At 47.1% G+C, this 17082-nt stretch overlaps 3 protein-coding genes across 3 annotated transcripts; 1 reads left to right on the top strand and 2 right to left on the bottom strand.

The window, feature by feature from the left end:
* Nucleotides 1-94: 94 nt before the first annotated feature.
* On the top strand, nt 95-9024 carry HMBS (hydroxymethylbilane synthase). The gene is made up of 13 exons (XM_039722116.1): nt 95-247; nt 1799-1871; nt 2538-2587; nt 2681-2736; nt 3143-3220; nt 3522-3599; nt 5048-5123; nt 5819-5932; nt 6451-6489; nt 7309-7428; nt 7661-7714; nt 8280-8366; nt 8582-9024. The coding sequence occupies exons 1-13, from the start codon at nt 101-103 to the stop codon at nt 8753-8755; spliced, it is 1146 nt and encodes a 381-aa protein (XP_039578050.1). The 5' UTR covers nt 95-100; the 3' UTR covers nt 8756-9024.
* A 678-nt stretch (nt 9025-9702) lies between these two features.
* LOC120508465 (histone H2A) lies at nt 9703-10902 on the bottom strand. Its single transcript, XM_039722117.1, has one exon. It carries the CDS (start codon nt 10236-10238, stop codon nt 9837-9839), a length of 402 nt encoding a protein of 133 aa, XP_039578051.1. The 5' UTR covers nt 10239-10902; the 3' UTR covers nt 9703-9836.
* Nucleotides 10903-11326: 424 nt separating this feature from the next.
* DPAGT1 (dolichyl-phosphate N-acetylglucosaminephosphotransferase 1) lies at nt 11327-17076 on the bottom strand. The gene is made up of 9 exons (XM_039722115.1): nt 16859-17076; nt 16661-16781; nt 16362-16575; nt 15096-15242; nt 14884-14968; nt 14232-14420; nt 13539-13626; nt 13032-13187; nt 11327-11875 (listed from the first exon to the last, which is right to left on the bottom strand). The coding sequence occupies exons 1-9, from the start codon at nt 17011-17013 to the stop codon at nt 11810-11812; spliced, it is 1221 nt and encodes a 406-aa protein (XP_039578049.1). The 5' UTR covers nt 17014-17076; the 3' UTR covers nt 11327-11809.
* Nucleotides 17077-17082: the final 6 nt, after the last annotated feature.

Raw genomic sequence — 17082 nt, 5'->3', positions numbered from 1 at the left:
CGGCCGGGGGGCGGGGCTCCTGGTGGGCGGGGCTCCTGGTGGGCGGGGCTCCTGGTGGGCGGGGCTCCTGGTGGGCGGGGCTCCTGGTGGGCGGGGCTCCATGGCGGAGCCGGCGGCGGCCGCCGCGGGCCTGGGGCGAGCGCAGGCTGGCGGGGCCGCCGACAGGGAGGGCGCCGATCCGCTGCTGCCGCGGGAAAAGAACGGCGTGGACGGCAGAGCGATCCGCGTGGGCACCCGCCGGAGCCAGGTAGGCGGCGGCAGGACGGGGGCGCGGGCGGTGCTCCCGCCCGGTGCGTCGCGGGCGGCGCAGGGTCTGAGTGCTTCCCGGCGCTGAGGAGCGGCCGGGGCTCCCCGAGTTCGCGCGTCTCCACTCCCGCCGTGGCATTCCGGGAAGCAGTTTGGAAAGCCCTTCCCTCGGAAGCCAGGGGACGGTCAGCTCTGTTAGCGCTGTCGTGGTGCCGGGGCCTGGGCGGCGGTGTGGGGCTCTCGGGTCTGGCTGGCACCGACTGGCAAAGTCTGGTCTTGTAGGGAAAACCCCCCAGTAACTGATGCTTGCAGCCCGCTCAAAGCCAGGGAAGGGACGTACCCAGAGATAGAGAAGGTATCTGTTGCCAGCGGGCTACAGTAGGGAGGAGCAGCCTCGCAAAGGGAGATAAGCGACCCTCGGGTCTTTGCACTGAGATTATCTCGTTCCTTTTGGTAGCACGTTCTAGGAAGAATTCCGTGCTGTCACAAAGACATTTTACGTAGACATCAGGACAAGGGAGATAGCCGTGCATATATGCTATCTCATGTAATAACCTGAGGCTTTTGGGGCGCTTTGCAAAGGGAGGCAGCTACATACATTGATTGTACTTGTAGGGAACTGCAGTACTGAGAACGACGCTAATTACCAAAGGGTCTTGAGCTCTTCGGTGGGAGAAAAGCTGAAACTCATCTGTAGTTGCTTGAGTCTGCTGCCCTTGCATGTGCAGAAACATGATGCACTACTGATTGTATTTTACTTGCTTCTGATTTTTCTTATGCAATGGAATGTTCTTCATGCAGTTTACTGCTTTGAGATCTGTTTCTTGCTCTATGTGATGATGTAAGCTATTACTTTTGTGTGTGTGTGTTTGTAGAACCTTTAACTAGGTCTTTGTTCTTACAGAGGATAAGTAACTTGTATTTTACACTAACTGTGGATTTTTCCACCAGCTCAGTGAAATCCTACTGGCTTCTCCCAAATCTTGCAGTATTGGTAAAATTCATACTCTTAGAGAAAGCGGGAGGCTTTAACCCTAACCTCAACCCCTGCCCAGTTGCAATATGCAATATGAATTGTTCTTTCATCGCTGAGCAACAGAATAATGGTTTTGCGTACTTTTCTGCCCACTTGTTGATGAGTGGTCATCATTCAGCAGTTGTGTTCCACATAGGTGAAACCAAGAAGTGAAAGCATGAGAATAGTGATCTGTAGGTTTCTGTTGTAATCACTCTCCCAAACTTGATAAATTTATTGCAGTGTTTCATCACTGGTTGCACCACAGTAATGCTGGACATGGGAAGATGTTGTGGCACTGTAGTCAATAAAAGCAGTTCTTCAGAGAAGTGTTCTGGTCATGACAGGAGTTCACACAGTTCAAGGAGTTTGTACCTATGAGTGATTTAACTTGAGGCAACCTATTTCTTATGCTTTTGATTTAGAGAGAATGTACAGGTCATGCGTGCTTGGCTGTGGGAGAGTGGCAAAGCCTCCTTAGCTACTGTATGGACAATGTGCTCTTTCTTTAGGACTTTGTTTTCTGCTTCCTTGTAGCTGGCCCGGATTCAGACTGACAGTGTAGTTACGACGCTCCGTGAGCTATACCCTGACCTCCACTTTGAGATTGGTAAGGGTTTTTTTTTGGATGTTGCCCTGGGATAGATAGCAAGGAGCAGGAGCCAGCGGGTTATCTTTGTGTACAAGAGGTGTGTGTAGAGTCAGGAGGAGGAGGTCTGTCTAAATTTATCTGAGAGTGCCATCTGAATTCAGTTCAGTTGTGTGGCTGAGCAACTGCTACTGCTTGTTTCTTCTAGGGCAGATAGCTGGATTTCAAGCCCTTGATGATTTAAGTGCTGAGTATGCGATGAACATGGTGTTGTGTTGCTACATTTGCAAACTTTGTATTGTTCTGGCTGCGCCCTTCTGGAGGCATTTTCTGGTCTGGGGTTCAAGGCTTTCAACAGCAATAACAGGGGCTCAGCTGTGCATTGAAGAGAACTGCTTTACACGTGTTCACTGGCACTGCAGAGACAGATCATGGCAGTTTCCTCTGGGTCAGCTCTTCCCCAAACCTGCCCTCTTTCACCTTGTTTTTGTTTTTGAGGACAGTGAAAGAAGTCTCAATTTCACTTAAGTGCAATGTATTTCTAGAAGTGAGCTGCTCTTGTATTGAGCTTGAGTCAGTGTTCACACAGTAGTGTGTGACTACTTGTGCCATTTTGCATAGATATTTTCAGCCTAAGCCCAGTGCTTTTATCAAGCCTCACATTTTACCTGTACTTTCTCTGAGCAGTGGCCATGTCAACAACTGGGGACAAGATCTTGGATACAGCACTTTCCAAGGTAAAGGATCTTCTTTTATTCAAGAACTAATTGTATTTATGTTATATTGGTTGATGTTTCTTTTGTGATTTGTGTTTTTCCATTTATGTGTAGATTGGAGAGAAGAGCCTCTTCACCAAGGAGTTGGAAAATGCACTTGAAAGAAATGAGTAAGAACTTACTGTTTTGTCTTTCTCCTTAGCATTTGGTGCTCTTTGGACATATTTGGCTTGCTGCATAGGTGATCTACTTTCCTTCAGTCCTGGTACCTCTCAGGCTAAAAAAAGGAATCCTTTGATAAGTCGCTGTCTTTTTCCCCCCCTTTTTTTCTATCTACCATGGGCTCAGGCCATGTATTTTGAAGTGGAGCTGTTGTGTCACTTGGTCTGCCCCAGTTAGGTTTTTTTCTGTTATTTGTGTATTACATGCTGTAATACACAGAGAGGATGTGATCCCTTCTCCAAATTGATTCCCAGAGGAGGTTCAAACTTTTCTGTAGGTGACGTGCAGGCCTCTGGTAGATCCCCACATGAGCTCCACTATCTGTTCTCTGATTACTGTCCTCTTAATTTTTAGGGTTGACCTTGTGGTTCACTCCCTGAAGGACCTGCCAACTTCTCTTCCTCCTGGCTTTACGATTGGCGCTGTCTGCAAGTAAGTGTGGACATAAGACTTGATTCTCTTGAGAGTCTTGAATTTTACAGTGTTGGTAAAGGAGAGCAAAGGCAGTGTAGGTCCTGTGATTGGTCTCCAAAACAGTGGAAGCTCTAGTGGAACACTAGGGCTGCCCTAGTGTTCCATAGCTGGCAGGTGTGCTGAAAATTCTTGCTTGTACAGTGATGAAGTATTTTGGAGACAGAGATAGTTCTTCCAGGAAATTATAGCAGAACTGTTGAGCTTACCAGCCTTCCCTTAAATGATGTGTCAGGCATTCTGCACTTGCATTATTTTGCAGAAGGGAAAACCCACTTGATGCTGTTGTCTTTCATCCCAAAAACTGTGGAAAAACACTGAGCCTCCTTCCCGAAAAAAGGTGAGTGGGAGAAGAAGGGGAAGATATGTGTAAAAACAGAAGGGGTCAGTTGGTTGATATTTTCCATTGGCAAGTCAGTCAGCTCATTGCTTTATCCTGTAGTGGTTTTTACACTGCCTTTTGTGAGCATTCCACAGACATTAACTTGGACCCACTTGCTAGAAAAAGTAACACTGTCTCACAGGAGTGAGGTTCATCTCTCAAGCCAACCTTGAGTGGCAATGCTTTTTCAAGTTAGAACCTTTCTTGCCACTGTCTCTCGAGTGAATTCCTGGTCCTTGGTGTTCTGCCTACTGCTAGGGAATGCATACAATGCAGACAGGTGCAAGATTTTGGCTTTCATGGACCTGAGCTATGCTTCTGTTCTCATTCAGCCTATTCTGATTTCTTCCTTGTGTTTTTGGCATCCCTTTCTTGTGGTTTCTCCATTTTTAATGACCTGTCTTTCCATAGAGATTATTGGAATCCTTTGTCTGAGACACATGAGTGAAATTACTCAGATTAAGGTAGCTATTGGAAAGATATTTTTTCATATATTAAAGTGAAAGAAATAAACTAGTCATGACACAAAGACATGTGTTTCTGTGTGTTTGGATAGCAAGAAAATCACATCTGGTTTAGGTTTCAGGTTACCAGAAGGAGGAAGCAGAAGGGCACATACTGATTTCTTCAGTCTCATGACCAGAGACAGGACTCAAGGAAACTGCATGAAGCTGTATCAGGGGAGGGTTAGGTTGGATATTGAGAAAAGGTTCATCACCCAGAGAATGGTTCAGCACTGGAACAGGCTTCTCAGGGAAGTGGTCACAGCACCAAGCCTGACAGAGGTCATGGAGTATTTGGACAACCCTCTCAGGCACATGATGGGATTCTTGGGGTGTGCTACACAGGGCTAGGAGTTGGAACTCAGTGATCCTGATGGGTCCCTTCCAAATCAGCATATAATATGATTCTATGCAAAGAAGTGAACAGCATATATCTCGAGAGAGGAAATGCCCAGATTTGCAGTTTTCTGTTATATACTCAAAGGTCCTCTGCTTACTGCATTTCTGTCTTTGATAAAGTTCCTCTGTTTTAGTCACTTCATCACTTAGTTGTCTAGCTTTGTCTGGTTCATTTGAGGCAGTGGAGTCTTTTTTCTGTGAAAAATGTTGTCTTTCAATGAGGTTTCGTCAGTCCTTGACAGTGGCTAAGGGTTGCTTATCAGAAGCATATCTTGTAAATTGGCTCCTTGGGAGTTGCTTCAGACATGCTTTGTGCCAAACTTCACAGAGTGATTTTCTTTCTTCTAAGGAGATACAAATCATTGACTGGTTTTTTGATCTTCATTTCAACTAAAAAAAAATAAAAAAATTACTATTTGTTACCTTGAAACTTCTGTCATATATGTGGCTGGGGGTAACTGTTAGGAGTGTTCTGGATTTCAGTGATTATATTTTTCCCTATAGTGTGATTGGAACCAGTTCACTTCGGAGAGCAGCTCAGCTCAAGAAGAAGTTCCCTCATTTAGAGTTCAGGGATATTGTATCCTTTCCTGGCAAGCCGTGGGAGCTGGGTAAAGCTGCAAACAGGAAAGTACAACTTTGCGTAAAATCTAGATTTGAGGCTGATTTGTGCCACTTGATTTACAAGAACAAACTGCTTCCTCAAAGGCTGTTTTCCACTACCCTGTTCTGAGGGGGAGGTAGCACTGTAGCCATTCTGTCTTCTGCTTCTCATGAGGCTGGGAAGAAGCAGCCAGCCTTGATCTAGCTGGGGGTTCAGCGTACAGATGAATTATATATTTTGCAGTGTTTGAAAAACTGCATGACGGTGCCTCCCATGTGTTTGTCATGGGTGTGTGACCAAATGTTGCTGGGTTTCCAGTAACCCTGGATGCTGTTTGGACCACTAATTCCGTTGTGGGTGGCTGACCTACTGAGAAAAGGCATTGTTACTTCAGTCCTAGGAGCAGAGTTCTTTGCAGTACAGAAGGAGTTGGGTGCTAATAGTGTACTTCAATGGTGTGCGTATCTTAGTAGACTCAGTGCTTGAGTTTTTTGAGAATATTACATAATACTTGGCACAATTATATTTTAAGAAACAATCGTGCACATTTAACACTTCTTTGAGAATGGTACTGATTTGGAGACTGTTGGATTCTGTACAGTCTGTAAAGACTTAGCTGGTTGTAGGACTGTTTTCCGGCTGTTTCTATGCTTGCTTAATCACTTCTACAGAGAGGAAACTTAAATACCCGTTTAAAGAAGCTAGATGAGAAGGAAGACTTCAGTGCCATCATCCTGGCTGCTGCTGGGCTGAAGAGAATGGGCTGGGAAAATCGCATTGGCCAGGTGAGGTGCAGCAAAGCAGAAAATACCATTCTCTGCTGAAATAGCAACTGTTTGCCTTTCAGACCTTGTGGTTGTCCTGTCCAGGATAAGCCTGCAATCTCCTGACTCCATTGCCATGTTAGCTTTGATTTGAGCCACTTCTGGAAGGAGTGGTTGGGTTTTTTGGTTGGTTGCTTTTTTTTTCACACAAAAATTTTTCATGTTCAGCTTTCCATGGTTCAGTAATAGTTTGTAATCTGATTGTCTCATAGCACTCCACAGCACTTGTGTCTAGCAACGCAGCAGTATGCAAGGCTGAGATTTTAGTGATTAGCTAATTCACAAAGTGTTACACTTCAGCTGATGGAAAGTGCGTTACCTCACTTTTGTGGTGGAAACACTGAGGCATGGGAAGGGAGAGGTGATATTTCTTTGGTCTGACATTAAATCAATTAATATTAGAGGCAGGAATCTGGCTCTTGTTTTCTATATTGTGAACAGTTCAACTTGAGTTAACTCTTGATTTTACTTTCTTTCAGCTCCTAGGCCCGGAAGATTGTCTGTATGCTGTTGGACAGGTACTTTACAACTTTTGTTCCTTAAAGGGCACTGAAAGCCAGCAGCAATATGATATATCTGAGTAGTTAACTGTGATGAAGGCTTCTCATGTCTTGGTTATCAGAAAAGTACTTTGATCTCTTGTTGGCTGTTACCCTGTTTGAGGCACAACTTGTTAGGAGACTGGGAGTCTGCTCTTCTACTCTGTGTGTTAGGGGCTGGTTCCTATCAGTAACAGAAGAAACAGTAAATGGGAAGGGTAAATCCATGCACAGCTAGAGAGGGGCAACACAGTAGATATGGGGCAGGTTCTGGCAGAGTCAGTATGGTGCTGCACCAGGGTAACTGCAAAGCCACTGCAGTGACTTTGGCTGTGATGCTCCCCTTTGTGCATGGTGTCCTGACTCCTGCAGGGTGGAGCTGAAACGCCTGCCTTGGAGCACATTATTAGTGCTCCTGTTTTTGGATGGGCTGGCTGCGTGGCTGAGTTTATGCAGCTAGTGTCAAATTTGCTAAACCGGAGCTGGTGATCTGTTAGTGATTGCAAGCGACAAATCTGCACATTCAGTCTGAAAAAGTGATTTTGATCAGGCATTTGTCAAGTACCTCCAGAGTTCTAGAATGGTTTGAGGTGGCAGCATGATCTTTAACACCTGTCTGAATAAGTCCTGATCTTCTGTTTATAGCAGCTACTGTAGGACGACCCTGCAGCCAGTGGAGTGTACAGTAATTAATTTCTGTGAACATTTTTTCCCTTAGAGCCTCTGAGTTCTGTTTCATGATCAATGCTGATGTATGAGGTTGAAGAATTATATTTTGTTGTGTGTTTCTTCCCCTAGGGTGCCTTAGCAGTGGAAGTTCGTGCCAAAGACCAAGAGATACTGAATATGGTATCTGCCCTGCATGATGCAGACACGGTGTTGTGCTGCATTGCTGAGAGAGCCTTTATGAAGCGTTTGGTAGGTCTGGCACCCTTCCTCTGCCTGCAGCAGTAAATGCTGATCTGCTAGTTGACTTGATGCCATAATATGGGAAATCTGTTACACTTCTCTAAAACTGCAAAGGACACTGCTTCTGAATCAAAAAGGGCCAGAAGAGTGATGGGCAGGGTTGTGTGCAGCCTAAAATTTTCAGAGGCCTCTGCTTTGAATGTGTTGGGTGGGAGCCTGTGTCAGCTGCTTTGTGTTTTAGGAAGGTGGATGTAGCGTCCCTGTTGCTGTCAACACCTTGCTGAAGGATGGCCAGGTGAGGAGTACTCTGTATTTTTCATTGATTATTTCTGAAAACCTATTCCAAGTGTGTGCATGTTTCCTTACCTTTTCCTGAAGCTAATTTCAGCAGGTATCTTTATAGCCAGTTGGGGTAGATAGTATCCTGACTTGACTCTTGTGTGTTTGTGTCCAAAGCAGGAGTACAAGAATGGGTCTGGCTTACTGAAGCTGTCTTTCAGAAAATTCCCTTATATACCAGATTCCCCCCTCCACCCCTGCTGCTTATTTCATGTCCTGAGGTCTGAAAGGATTGCTTTTGACCCTACCAAACCTGTTTTTAGACAGTGGAGCGTGATTAAGGAGGTGGGAAACTAGAAAAAACTTCAGACTTTTCCTTGAGAAGTCACATCTTCCCTAACAGGGATTACTTTTCTTTATGCTTGTATTGTACCACTATTCATGCTGATCCCACTCTATGACAAAAGCCCTTCCTGCCAGACTTAGCTTTGTATAGTGGGTGGGATTTTTTAAAGAGGGGGTAGTTGGCTGCTTGTTTGTTTGTTAATGTGGTAATGACCCATTCTGTATATTTTTCCAAGTTGTATTTGACAGGAGCAGTGTACAGCTTGGATGGATCTGACAGCCTGAAGGAGACCATGCAGACTGGTGTTAGTTATCCCCATCAGGTATGGGAATCATGGTGGCTTCAAAATTCAAACCTGAAGCTAAATGACATAAACTGGGCCTTTAGAAATAGACTATATTTGGTCTGATTTCTTGTAACCTGTAACAGCACACCGTTCTTGAGGCTCTTCAGACTAGGTTTTACCCTGTTTCATGGGTGTTTTAATTTCTTGCCCACTGTTTTCCTACTGCCTTACTTTGAGGTGTTTATTTGCAGAATGAAGACGGACCGAATGATGACGTACAGCATGTTGGCATCACAGCCAAGAACATTCCTGGTCAGGCCCAGGAAGCTGCAGAGAACCTGGGTGTTGAACTAGCTAGTTTACTTCTGAGCAAGGGAGCAAAGCATATCCTGAGCGTGGCAAGGCAGCTGAACGATGCCCGCTGAACCTGGGGTGTGCTGTCTCTAGCTACAAGTCTGTGCAGCTACATCGTGATCCTCTGCAGGGATTTATTTCAACATTCACACCAGTCTTACCTGATGTTTGGGTGCAAAAAACCTGAAATATGAAGTTAACTTGAGTAGTTTCTGCTCCTCAGTTTTCACTCCTCTCCACATTTCTCTGAATTGTTAAGCATCTCTCTGAAGTATTATCAACAATTTTTGTAGCTAGAGAGCTAACAGAAAAAAAAATAAAATACAAGTGTTGGATTTCATTTAGGAGCAAAGTGCCCATTAGGTTATTAACTGGATACTCAACTGTGCTGGTACTAAAATGCTGTACTGTGTTGGGGGCTTTTGGGAGTCATTATTTGGGCCTTTTCACTCACTGGACCACTGAAGGCTCCCCTTAGGTTCCTGACACCATGTTCCTTATAGTAATGCAGCAGAGATGCTACATTCACCCTTGGCCTAGTGAAGGTAAATTAAGTTCAGCATTATCAGGTAGATGTACCTGATGTACTGGCCAATTGGCTAGTGTTAGATTGATTATATATACATATATTAGCTGTACTAGCTAGATTGGCTAGTATTAAATGAGGGACAGCCATTTTGGTTTCCCTTGTATTGCCCACGGAAGTCATGAGAGCCAGTGAAGGGGGAGCTGAGGCAGAAGCTCCAGATCCTGTGGCTTCCTGCACTTGCTACTAGGAAACATCCTCTGAGCAGGGTTTGAGTTACAGTGCCTTGCAGAAACACTGTAACGGCACCGTGTTGGGGTCCTGTTTTGTAAATAAAGCAGTTTTATTTTCTAGGCAACCTCCGCTGAATGTACCAGAGATAGGTAAGAGTTAAGATCCTTAGGGAGCAGCTCTCTCCCGCTCAGAGTTTGACTGGCCCCCGCTTTCCTGCCCCCCCCCCCCCCCCCCCCCCCCCCCCCCCCCCCCCCCCCCCCCCCCCCCAGCTCCCCGCAGCCACGGCCGACCACGCCTCTCATCCCCTTCCCTCCGCGGATCGCAGCTCTCCCGGTGAGCAATGGGGTGGCCCTGAAAAGGGCCTTTGAGTTGGGCCGGGAGCGCCGGCCGGCCTAGTACTCCTGCGACTGTTGCCCGCTGCCCTTCTTGACGGTCTTCTTGGGCAGCAGCACGGCCTGGATGTTGGGCAGAACGCCGCCCTGCGCGATGGTGACGCCGCCCAGCAGCTTGTTGAGCTCCTCGTCGTTGCGCACCGCCAGCTGCAGGTGTCGGGGGATGATGCGCGTCTTCTTGTTGTCGCGCGCCGCGTTGCCCGCCAGCTCCAGGATCTCGGCCGTCAGGTACTCCAGCACGGCCGCCAGGTACACGGGCGCACCGGCCCCCACCCGCTCCGCGTAGTGCCCGCGCCGCAGCAGGCGGTGAACGCGCCCTACCGGGAACTGCAGCCCAGCCCGGGACGAGCGAGACTTGGCCTTAGCGCGGGCCTTGCCGCCGCTCTTGCCGCGGCCGGACATGGCGCTCACTCCGCCGCTGAGCCGATGCGGCTGAGGCGCCGCGCCCGGCGGTTTTATAACCTCCCGCCAAGTAGGGTCCCGCTCATTGGACAACGCCACCGCGCCTGGCTATTGGTGCGTTCGCCGGTAGAAGCTTTTTGCTGACTGGTCGCTTGTGTGAGACCAACGCGCTTGCTCTGAATGTGTTGGCCGCGGGGTCCGACCAATCAGCGAGCGAGGCGCCAAATTTAAACCACGCCAGGCTATTGGCGGGGCGCTGCCGCCGGCCTCAGCGAGCATGCGCAGTGCCGGTATCATGGCGCGGGGCCGCGGTCCCTCAGAGCCCCGGGAGCCGCCCGGCCGGACCCGAGGCGCCGCGTGAGGGCCCGAGCCAGGCCCGGGGCCCGGCTCCCACCCAGGGCGAGCAGAGGGGCTCCCGGGATGCCGACAGACTGAGCGGGATCCCTGTCTGTAGGGGCATTTGCCTTAGGGTGGCACATGCGGTGAAGAGCAGTTGGGGATGTGAAAGAACCTACCATGAGATGCTTTTTAGGGAATTCTGGGAATGTGTAAAATATAGTATGGGTTTCTAATATGGGTATATTAAGAGAAGCATCAGAGGAGAATGAGGAGTCAAAGTGGATTACTAGGAAAAAACCCCATGGGAACGTTAAAGGAAAAAGTGAAGAAAGTGGTAATGTTTTAAAATGTTGCTGATCAGTAAGAACTATCTCTGCAGTCTGTGCTGTCTTACTTAACCCAACTTGTATGGTTTTTTCCCCAGAGTGAGCAGCAGGGATTGGCAGTCAGCAGAGTCTTAGTTCTGCATTAATAAAAGGATCTTATTGATGTTAAGACAAGGACATGGTGACCCTTATTCTGCTTGTCTGATCCAGATGTGTCCTCTTCCAGGGAGGAAGGCAGATGATGAAGGCATTCAGAGCTAAAAGCTCATCAGCAGGAACATTCCCAGTAGCCATAAAAAAGGAGGGAGTGCCCACTGCAGAAATTATCAGCTGCCTAACAGGGCAGAAAGCTAGATATGGATCATACGACCTAGTTTCACTGCATGTCAATACTGTCCAGGCAAAGCACTGCGGGGGAAAGGGTACCGTGAATTATTTTATTCTTGGAGCTCTCTGAGTTTTGAGTACGGGTTATAACATGTCATTCTATGTCCATGGACCAAAAACAGGATTTTAGAAGCCAGGAATAGAGTCTGGTCTACTTATTCTGCTCACAGAAATTAAAGTTGCTGTATTCTCTCTTGGTGAACAGTAATGTCTTTGTTAGATGTATAGATTCCATCTTTCCCTAAGTGCTGTCATTTGCTTCCCCTCTAAAAGGTATTCCTAGTAACAATGATGTCCAAGTAGCAGTGAATCTTTTCTGTCACAGAATTGGACAAAAGCCTTTGGTGCACAAGGAACATCCTGCTTCAAAACCAGCCCATGCAAAGCAGTTGCTTGTGCTTTGACAGGTATTCTGAGGTTCCCAGAGGGCGGCAGCAACATCAGTCCAACCATTTGGTCAAGCAGCTGGAGAATATGGACTGGCAGGCAGAACTCTTTCCCTTGCTCCTGACAGTCCAGTCAGACATCATAAAACAGGCGCACCAGTTGGTACCGGATCGAAAATGCAATCGTGCTGCCAAGGACCTGGGTAAAAACCAGACACACAACACAAACATTACAGTGTCAAATGGTTTACAGGCTGTCAGATTCCTCCTTTCCAAATGGATTTGCTGATCTTTCCAGCATGCCTCATTTGATAAAACAGCAACTAAAAGGCTACTTTTTTTAGGTGTAGGAAGATAAATGGCAGAAGTCTATCCAGAGACATTGTTTCTTTCTCCTATCATTTTAGGTATCAGTGGGAGATTTCTCCATGTGCCTGCACACAGTCACATTCTAAAAACATGTGCATAAGGTAAGAGTTTGGGAATAACTCCTTCCCCTTAAGGAGTCTATATTTTAACATAAACCCCATGGTTTGTAATGGAAAATACCTTATGTCAAAGCTGAGATTCAGCACCCTTACACTAAGGTGCTGTCAGGACTCCTCCGCTGTGACTGGGATCAAGATAAGTGCTATCTACTTCCTGTCTTCTCCCATCCCCATGTCATCTGCCTGAGCCCTCAACAGGCTTTCGTTGCAAGTTCTTCCTCTCAAATTGGAATCTGGCTGTCTCTTTTCTAGTAAGAATCCCTTATCTTAAACCTGAAGATGAAGGATTTTATTGTGGGCAGTTAACCAATGTAGGCCTTTCCAAAAGCAGTGTTTTTACTACACTATGCTTGAGAATTCACATGCTGAATAGAGGTAGTGGCAGGATCTGTGATGCATATCCTTATGCTCCAAGCGGCTTCAGAATTTCTTCCGCATGCCGCTCAGACTGAGAGACTGCTGAGCCACATGCCTTGCTTACAGAAGTCCGTGAGAACTCTGAGACTGTTATTTGGTATTACTGAAAAGCAGGAACGTACCAAAAGGCTTGTCTTGAGTCAGAGTGACAAGGAACTCTGCTGTGCTCATGTTTTTCTTGCAAGCAATGACTCATGCCTTGGGGATCTTCTTAAGCTAACCTTCTGACTTTTTTTAAAAGCTCTCAGTAAACAGGGAGGTGTGTGTGGATTTCTTTCCTCCTTGAGGTGTGTAAGCCTCTTATTCCCCCCAAGCTCCACAGCTCAACTGCACCTTGTGTGAAGAGCAAGATATTTCGCTTTCCCCTTTCCCCTTGAAGTTCTTGAGACTGACTTGGATCTGTTTCTATTGCAGAGTAAATCTTTCTACTGGAGGAACCTTTTGTCTGACCTGAATGAGTAGCAACAGGAGAGTGAGATTTCGCTCGTGGGTGGGTCCAATCAGCTTTATGACAAAATTAATAAGTGTCATATTATTGCATTCGGTGTATTCGCCATCTTCATCTGTTCCACTCCTCACATCTACTACATGCAAGATCTTGACCACCTGAGGAAAGAAATATTGGATGCTATTTCACCAGGGATGTTTGGTGTTCACTGGCTAATCTTGCTCAAGAGCCCTTTTGCTGCACCAGCCCTGAAATCCTGGTTGTTCTCTTACTGAAAAGACAGGACAGATTTATGATGGTCCTGGGGCACTTCTCTGTATGGTTATTCTGAAAGACTGATTTTTAACACAATTGAGTGACTGTGAGGGATGGTAACAGACTTCTTCCAGATTTGAACTAGGCAGTAACTACTGAACCCTGGTGTTCTGCTTTCTCTCCCACCCTGTTTCTCTTGCACTTGATGACTGCCTCAAAATGCATCTGAATTTTGAGTGTTTTCCACAAATTACCTTCAGAATGCTTGTTCCCAGGGCAGAGAGGCTCTTAGTTTTGAATTTGGAGTAGCTCATCTCCAACTTCCCTGTACTAGGATTAAGCCTAAAAGAAACATTTAAAATTTAGTCCAGATACAACAAGGGGATAGAGAGATCACTTTGTAAGGAGACTTAGATCCATAGCTGAGGAAGAAATCCAGTGGTGGAAGAAACAGGAATAAGCTGATGCACTTAAAAGCAGCTGCTGGCATCTAGCCCCTCAAGTGGGGCAGAGAAGACTCCTTCCCATTGCACCCCCAATATATGCTGTGTAGTTTAAAGAATAAAACAGAAGAATCTAACATCTGCAGAGAGAACTGCTGATTTGGCATAGTGCTACAGAATGCTTGCTACTATGAAATCTTAGCAGATCCCATTGCTGCAATATTAAAAGCAGCCTGTGTCAATTTCTCTCGATCAATCATTATGTTCTAACCTTGTTAAAAATCATTCTGTGTCTGAGGGGTGGGCTGGTCAGAAAAGTGCACTTCTTTGAGAAACCTCTACTGTATGATCTGACTGTAGCTGGAAGAGTGAGCTGCTGTCTTTTAAAGAGAAAACATACTTTGATGGCTTTTAAAAAAAGGCATCTTCCACCACCTTTCTCAGCTGGTGTTGGAGGTAAAAGACACAACCTGTAGTACCACTATAGGCCACTTGGTACATTACCTCGGTAGCCGGTGACGGGGACAAGGAATGACGTGGAACAGTTGAGGCAACGAATAGAGGAAGTTGAGTACTTGCGGGATGAAAAAAAGCAGCATTGTTTTGCTGAAGTGTCCCACGATCCCCACCACAGCAAAGGTCATGCCAGCAAAGTAGCAGAAGGTATCACCAACAAACACTCGAGATGGGTACCTGCAATCCATGGGGCAGAAAAGCAAAGATCTGACTTGACTGCTATTGCCACAAAAATGACTATTTATAACCACTGAATGTGTGCCCACATCGCAGGTCAGGGGCCAGTGGAGATCTGCAGCAGATCTACACAGGAAAAACAATTGCAGGTATGTATTCTAAGAATTGCAGGACTGGGACCCACCACCTGACTTGCGGAGAACATTGTATGAAAAAGACAGCCAGTGAGGCACAGGATACATGTACTCTGCATGTTTGGGTGAGCTGCTGTGACCACAGTTGTTTCAATATAAAGAAAAGCTACTACTCCATCCAGGCTTTGTGTTCTTGGTTCTGGCAAGAAGCCTCTCTACACTCCAGCATTCCACACCTGCACCTGGTCAGGTGGTTTTGTTCATTCAAAAAGGGAGAAACTAGAGGGAAAGGATGCTTCCAAACAAATTCTGAATGTCTGTCCTCTTACCAGTTGTGGTAAAATAGGCCCAACGTGGTAAAAAAAAAGGGAATCATGAAGTAGAGAGAAAATATGTGATCATCTCGATAATCCCCTAGAGAAAAAAGAAATACATGTTTGTGACAAGACAAGACTGGTTCATTTTTAGTAATATCAGCTACTGAAATCTAGAATTCAACCTCCCTTTGCTTTTTGTGCCCACAAATATTTATTTTCCTTACCGTTTAGCTCTACAATATTGAATATGATAATGGAAGCAGCTATCACCAGCGACTGTCCTGCTTCAATTCCATTAATTCCAGCAAGAATGTTGATGGCATTAGTGCAGAACACTGCTAGCATACCCATGTACACGTAGTAGAGGATACCTGCAGTGTAGAGCAAGACAAATGCTTCAGTATTTGGAGGCAAAGCGGGCCCTATACCAATTCACTGAAGCTCTCACTTCTTGCCTTATACAACAACCTATTACCAATTTCAGTGTGTTTTGATAGCGGTAGCTTACAAATAAGATTGCTTCCTCTCTTACGAGCTGGCTGTCATGTCTACATGCACTGTGACTGTGGCAAACTGCTGTGACACGGCAGCCAGCTGCAGTGCTGTTTCTGTCTTTCTAATGTCCTGGTGTTATCAGCCATGTGCTGTGTGCCCCAGTACTCAGCTGTATTGCCAGGGTCATGGGAAAATTATTGGTGTCTGTCTGTGCACTGTTATGAGTAGAAAAGTTGTCCATATTTTTTAAGTTGCAGAGTTAACAAGTTAAACCAATTCCAGTTGTTAACTTCATGTTGGAATCACCCGTTGTTAGTAGCTTTTCTTCAATTACCTGTTAATGGTTAGAAATCAGCTCAAGTGTCCCCCTGCTGCTTCCTGGAGGATGACACCTGAGACTGTGGGTAGCGCAGGGGAGGGGAGGTGACATCAGAGCTGGCATGCAGATGAGGAAGCCCCACACCAAATCTTGCAAGAAAAACCCCTAAAACAACGTGCCAACATGGAATTAAGAGATCTAAGCGATGTCTAAAGGTGAGGAACTTAATCCAGTGTCTGCTAAGATCCTTTTTACCTCTCACCCCCACCTAAAAGGATGTCAGCTAGAAAGGGGACCTTGAATGTCAAACTGGAAAAGGGGAATCGCATACTGCTCTCGTGAGGACGGAAGCCCCAGCTCTGCCTGCATACCAGCGGACACAGCTGCATTCTTCCTCCTCCTCCGTGCCACTCCTGGGAGCAGTGGTGGCGTGGGCATGACCCGTTGGTTCTCCTCACTTGAGCTGATTTTCAATAAAGGCATTAAAAAGGACAAAGATCTCCTGCCCTATTTATTTCATGCGCAGCTAAATGTGTGCTGTGTTTCTGAATGTTCTTTCCAGCCTAATGTGGTGGACTGCCACTCTCTTACTGGTTATTTAAGCAAATGCTTAGTCTGCTCCCTTCCACTGACTGCTTGCCACATGGATGACAGCTTCTGGTGATTCATAACTTACCCAGGTCCAAGTGCATGCCCAGCAGCACCCGGAAGGGCTTAGGCACCACAATGGTCGTGTTCCCAAAGTTGGTGAAGTAAACCATGAGCAGTGGGAGGGAAGCCATGGTAGGCAGAAGCAACTTGTGCCGCCAGCGCAGGTTCAGAACATCATCTGCAAAGCCCAGGAAAATCATGCAGCAGATGGCAAGGAGCGAACCGATGAGCTCCACGAACTGCAGGACAGAGAACAGGACCCCGGTCACCGGTGGCCACTCCCTGCCCCTGCCTGCCACGCTTGCAGCACTAGACGAGCCTCACCTCGTCGTGAGGCAAGGCCGCGCACTGCTCCTCCACAAAACATCTCAGGAAGGGCACGGGGATGAAGCAGAAGAGGATGATCAGGAACACAGCACCGCTGATCACGCCCTGTGCTTCGGGACTGGAAGGTAGAGCGGGGAGAGTCAGCCGTGCGTGGGCCGGCCCCGCGGGGCAGCTCCCCGGGGCAGCGCTACTCACACGGGCCGCCTCGAGGTCTTGTTCAGGTCCTCCCCAAAGAGCCGCGCGGCGAGGAAGTGGTCCGTGAAGGCCGGGATCAGCGTGAGCGTGGCCGCGAAGCCCAGCAGCGAGCCGCCGAGGTTGATGAGGAGCGGCACGGTGGGCCAGGCCGCCATGGCCGCGGCGAGCGCCAAGGGCGCGGAGCGAGGCCGGCCGGGGGCGCTGCCGCCGCCTGCCCGGCGGGG

This window comes from Passer montanus, unplaced genomic scaffold (genome assembly GCF_014805655.1).
Source record: "Passer montanus isolate IOZ18808 unplaced genomic scaffold, ASM1480565v1 scaffold47, whole genome shotgun sequence".
NCBI lineage: Eukaryota > Metazoa > Chordata > Aves > Passeriformes > Passeridae > Passer > Passer montanus.
The sequence above is the reverse complement of the archived record's forward strand: the minus strand, read 5'-3'. Positions and strand labels throughout refer to the sequence as shown.

Bases quoted from the DNA above. Each gene is read 5' to 3' on its own strand.
- HMBS (XM_039722116.1), top strand. From the start codon at position 101: ATGGCGGAGCCGGCGGCGGCCGCCGCGGGCCTGGGGCGAGCGCAGGCT. The intron at 1,872-2,537 runs GTAAGGGTTTTT...TTCTCTGAGCAG, and splicing joins TGACCTCCACTTTGAGATTG to TGGCCATGTCAACAACTGGG. The intron at 5,124-5,818 runs GTATCCTTTCCT...TCACTTCTACAG, and splicing joins ATTTAGAGTTCAGGGATATT to AGAGGAAACTTAAATACCCG.
- DPAGT1 (XM_039722115.1), bottom strand. From the start codon at position 17,013: ATGGCGGCCTGGCCCACCGTGCCGCTCCTCATCAACCTCGGCGGCTCG. The intron at 16,782-16,858 runs GTGAGTAGCGCT...TCTACCTTCCAG, and splicing joins AAGACCTCGAGGCGGCCCGT to TCCCGAAGCACAGGGCGTGA. The intron at 14,969-15,095 runs GTAAGGAAAATA...TTTTTTCTCTAG, and splicing joins CAATATTGTAGAGCTAAACG to GGGATTATCGAGATGATCAC.
- LOC120508465 (XM_039722117.1), bottom strand. From the start codon at position 10,238: ATGTCCGGCCGCGGCAAGAGCGGCGGCAAGGCCCGCGCTAAGGCCAAG.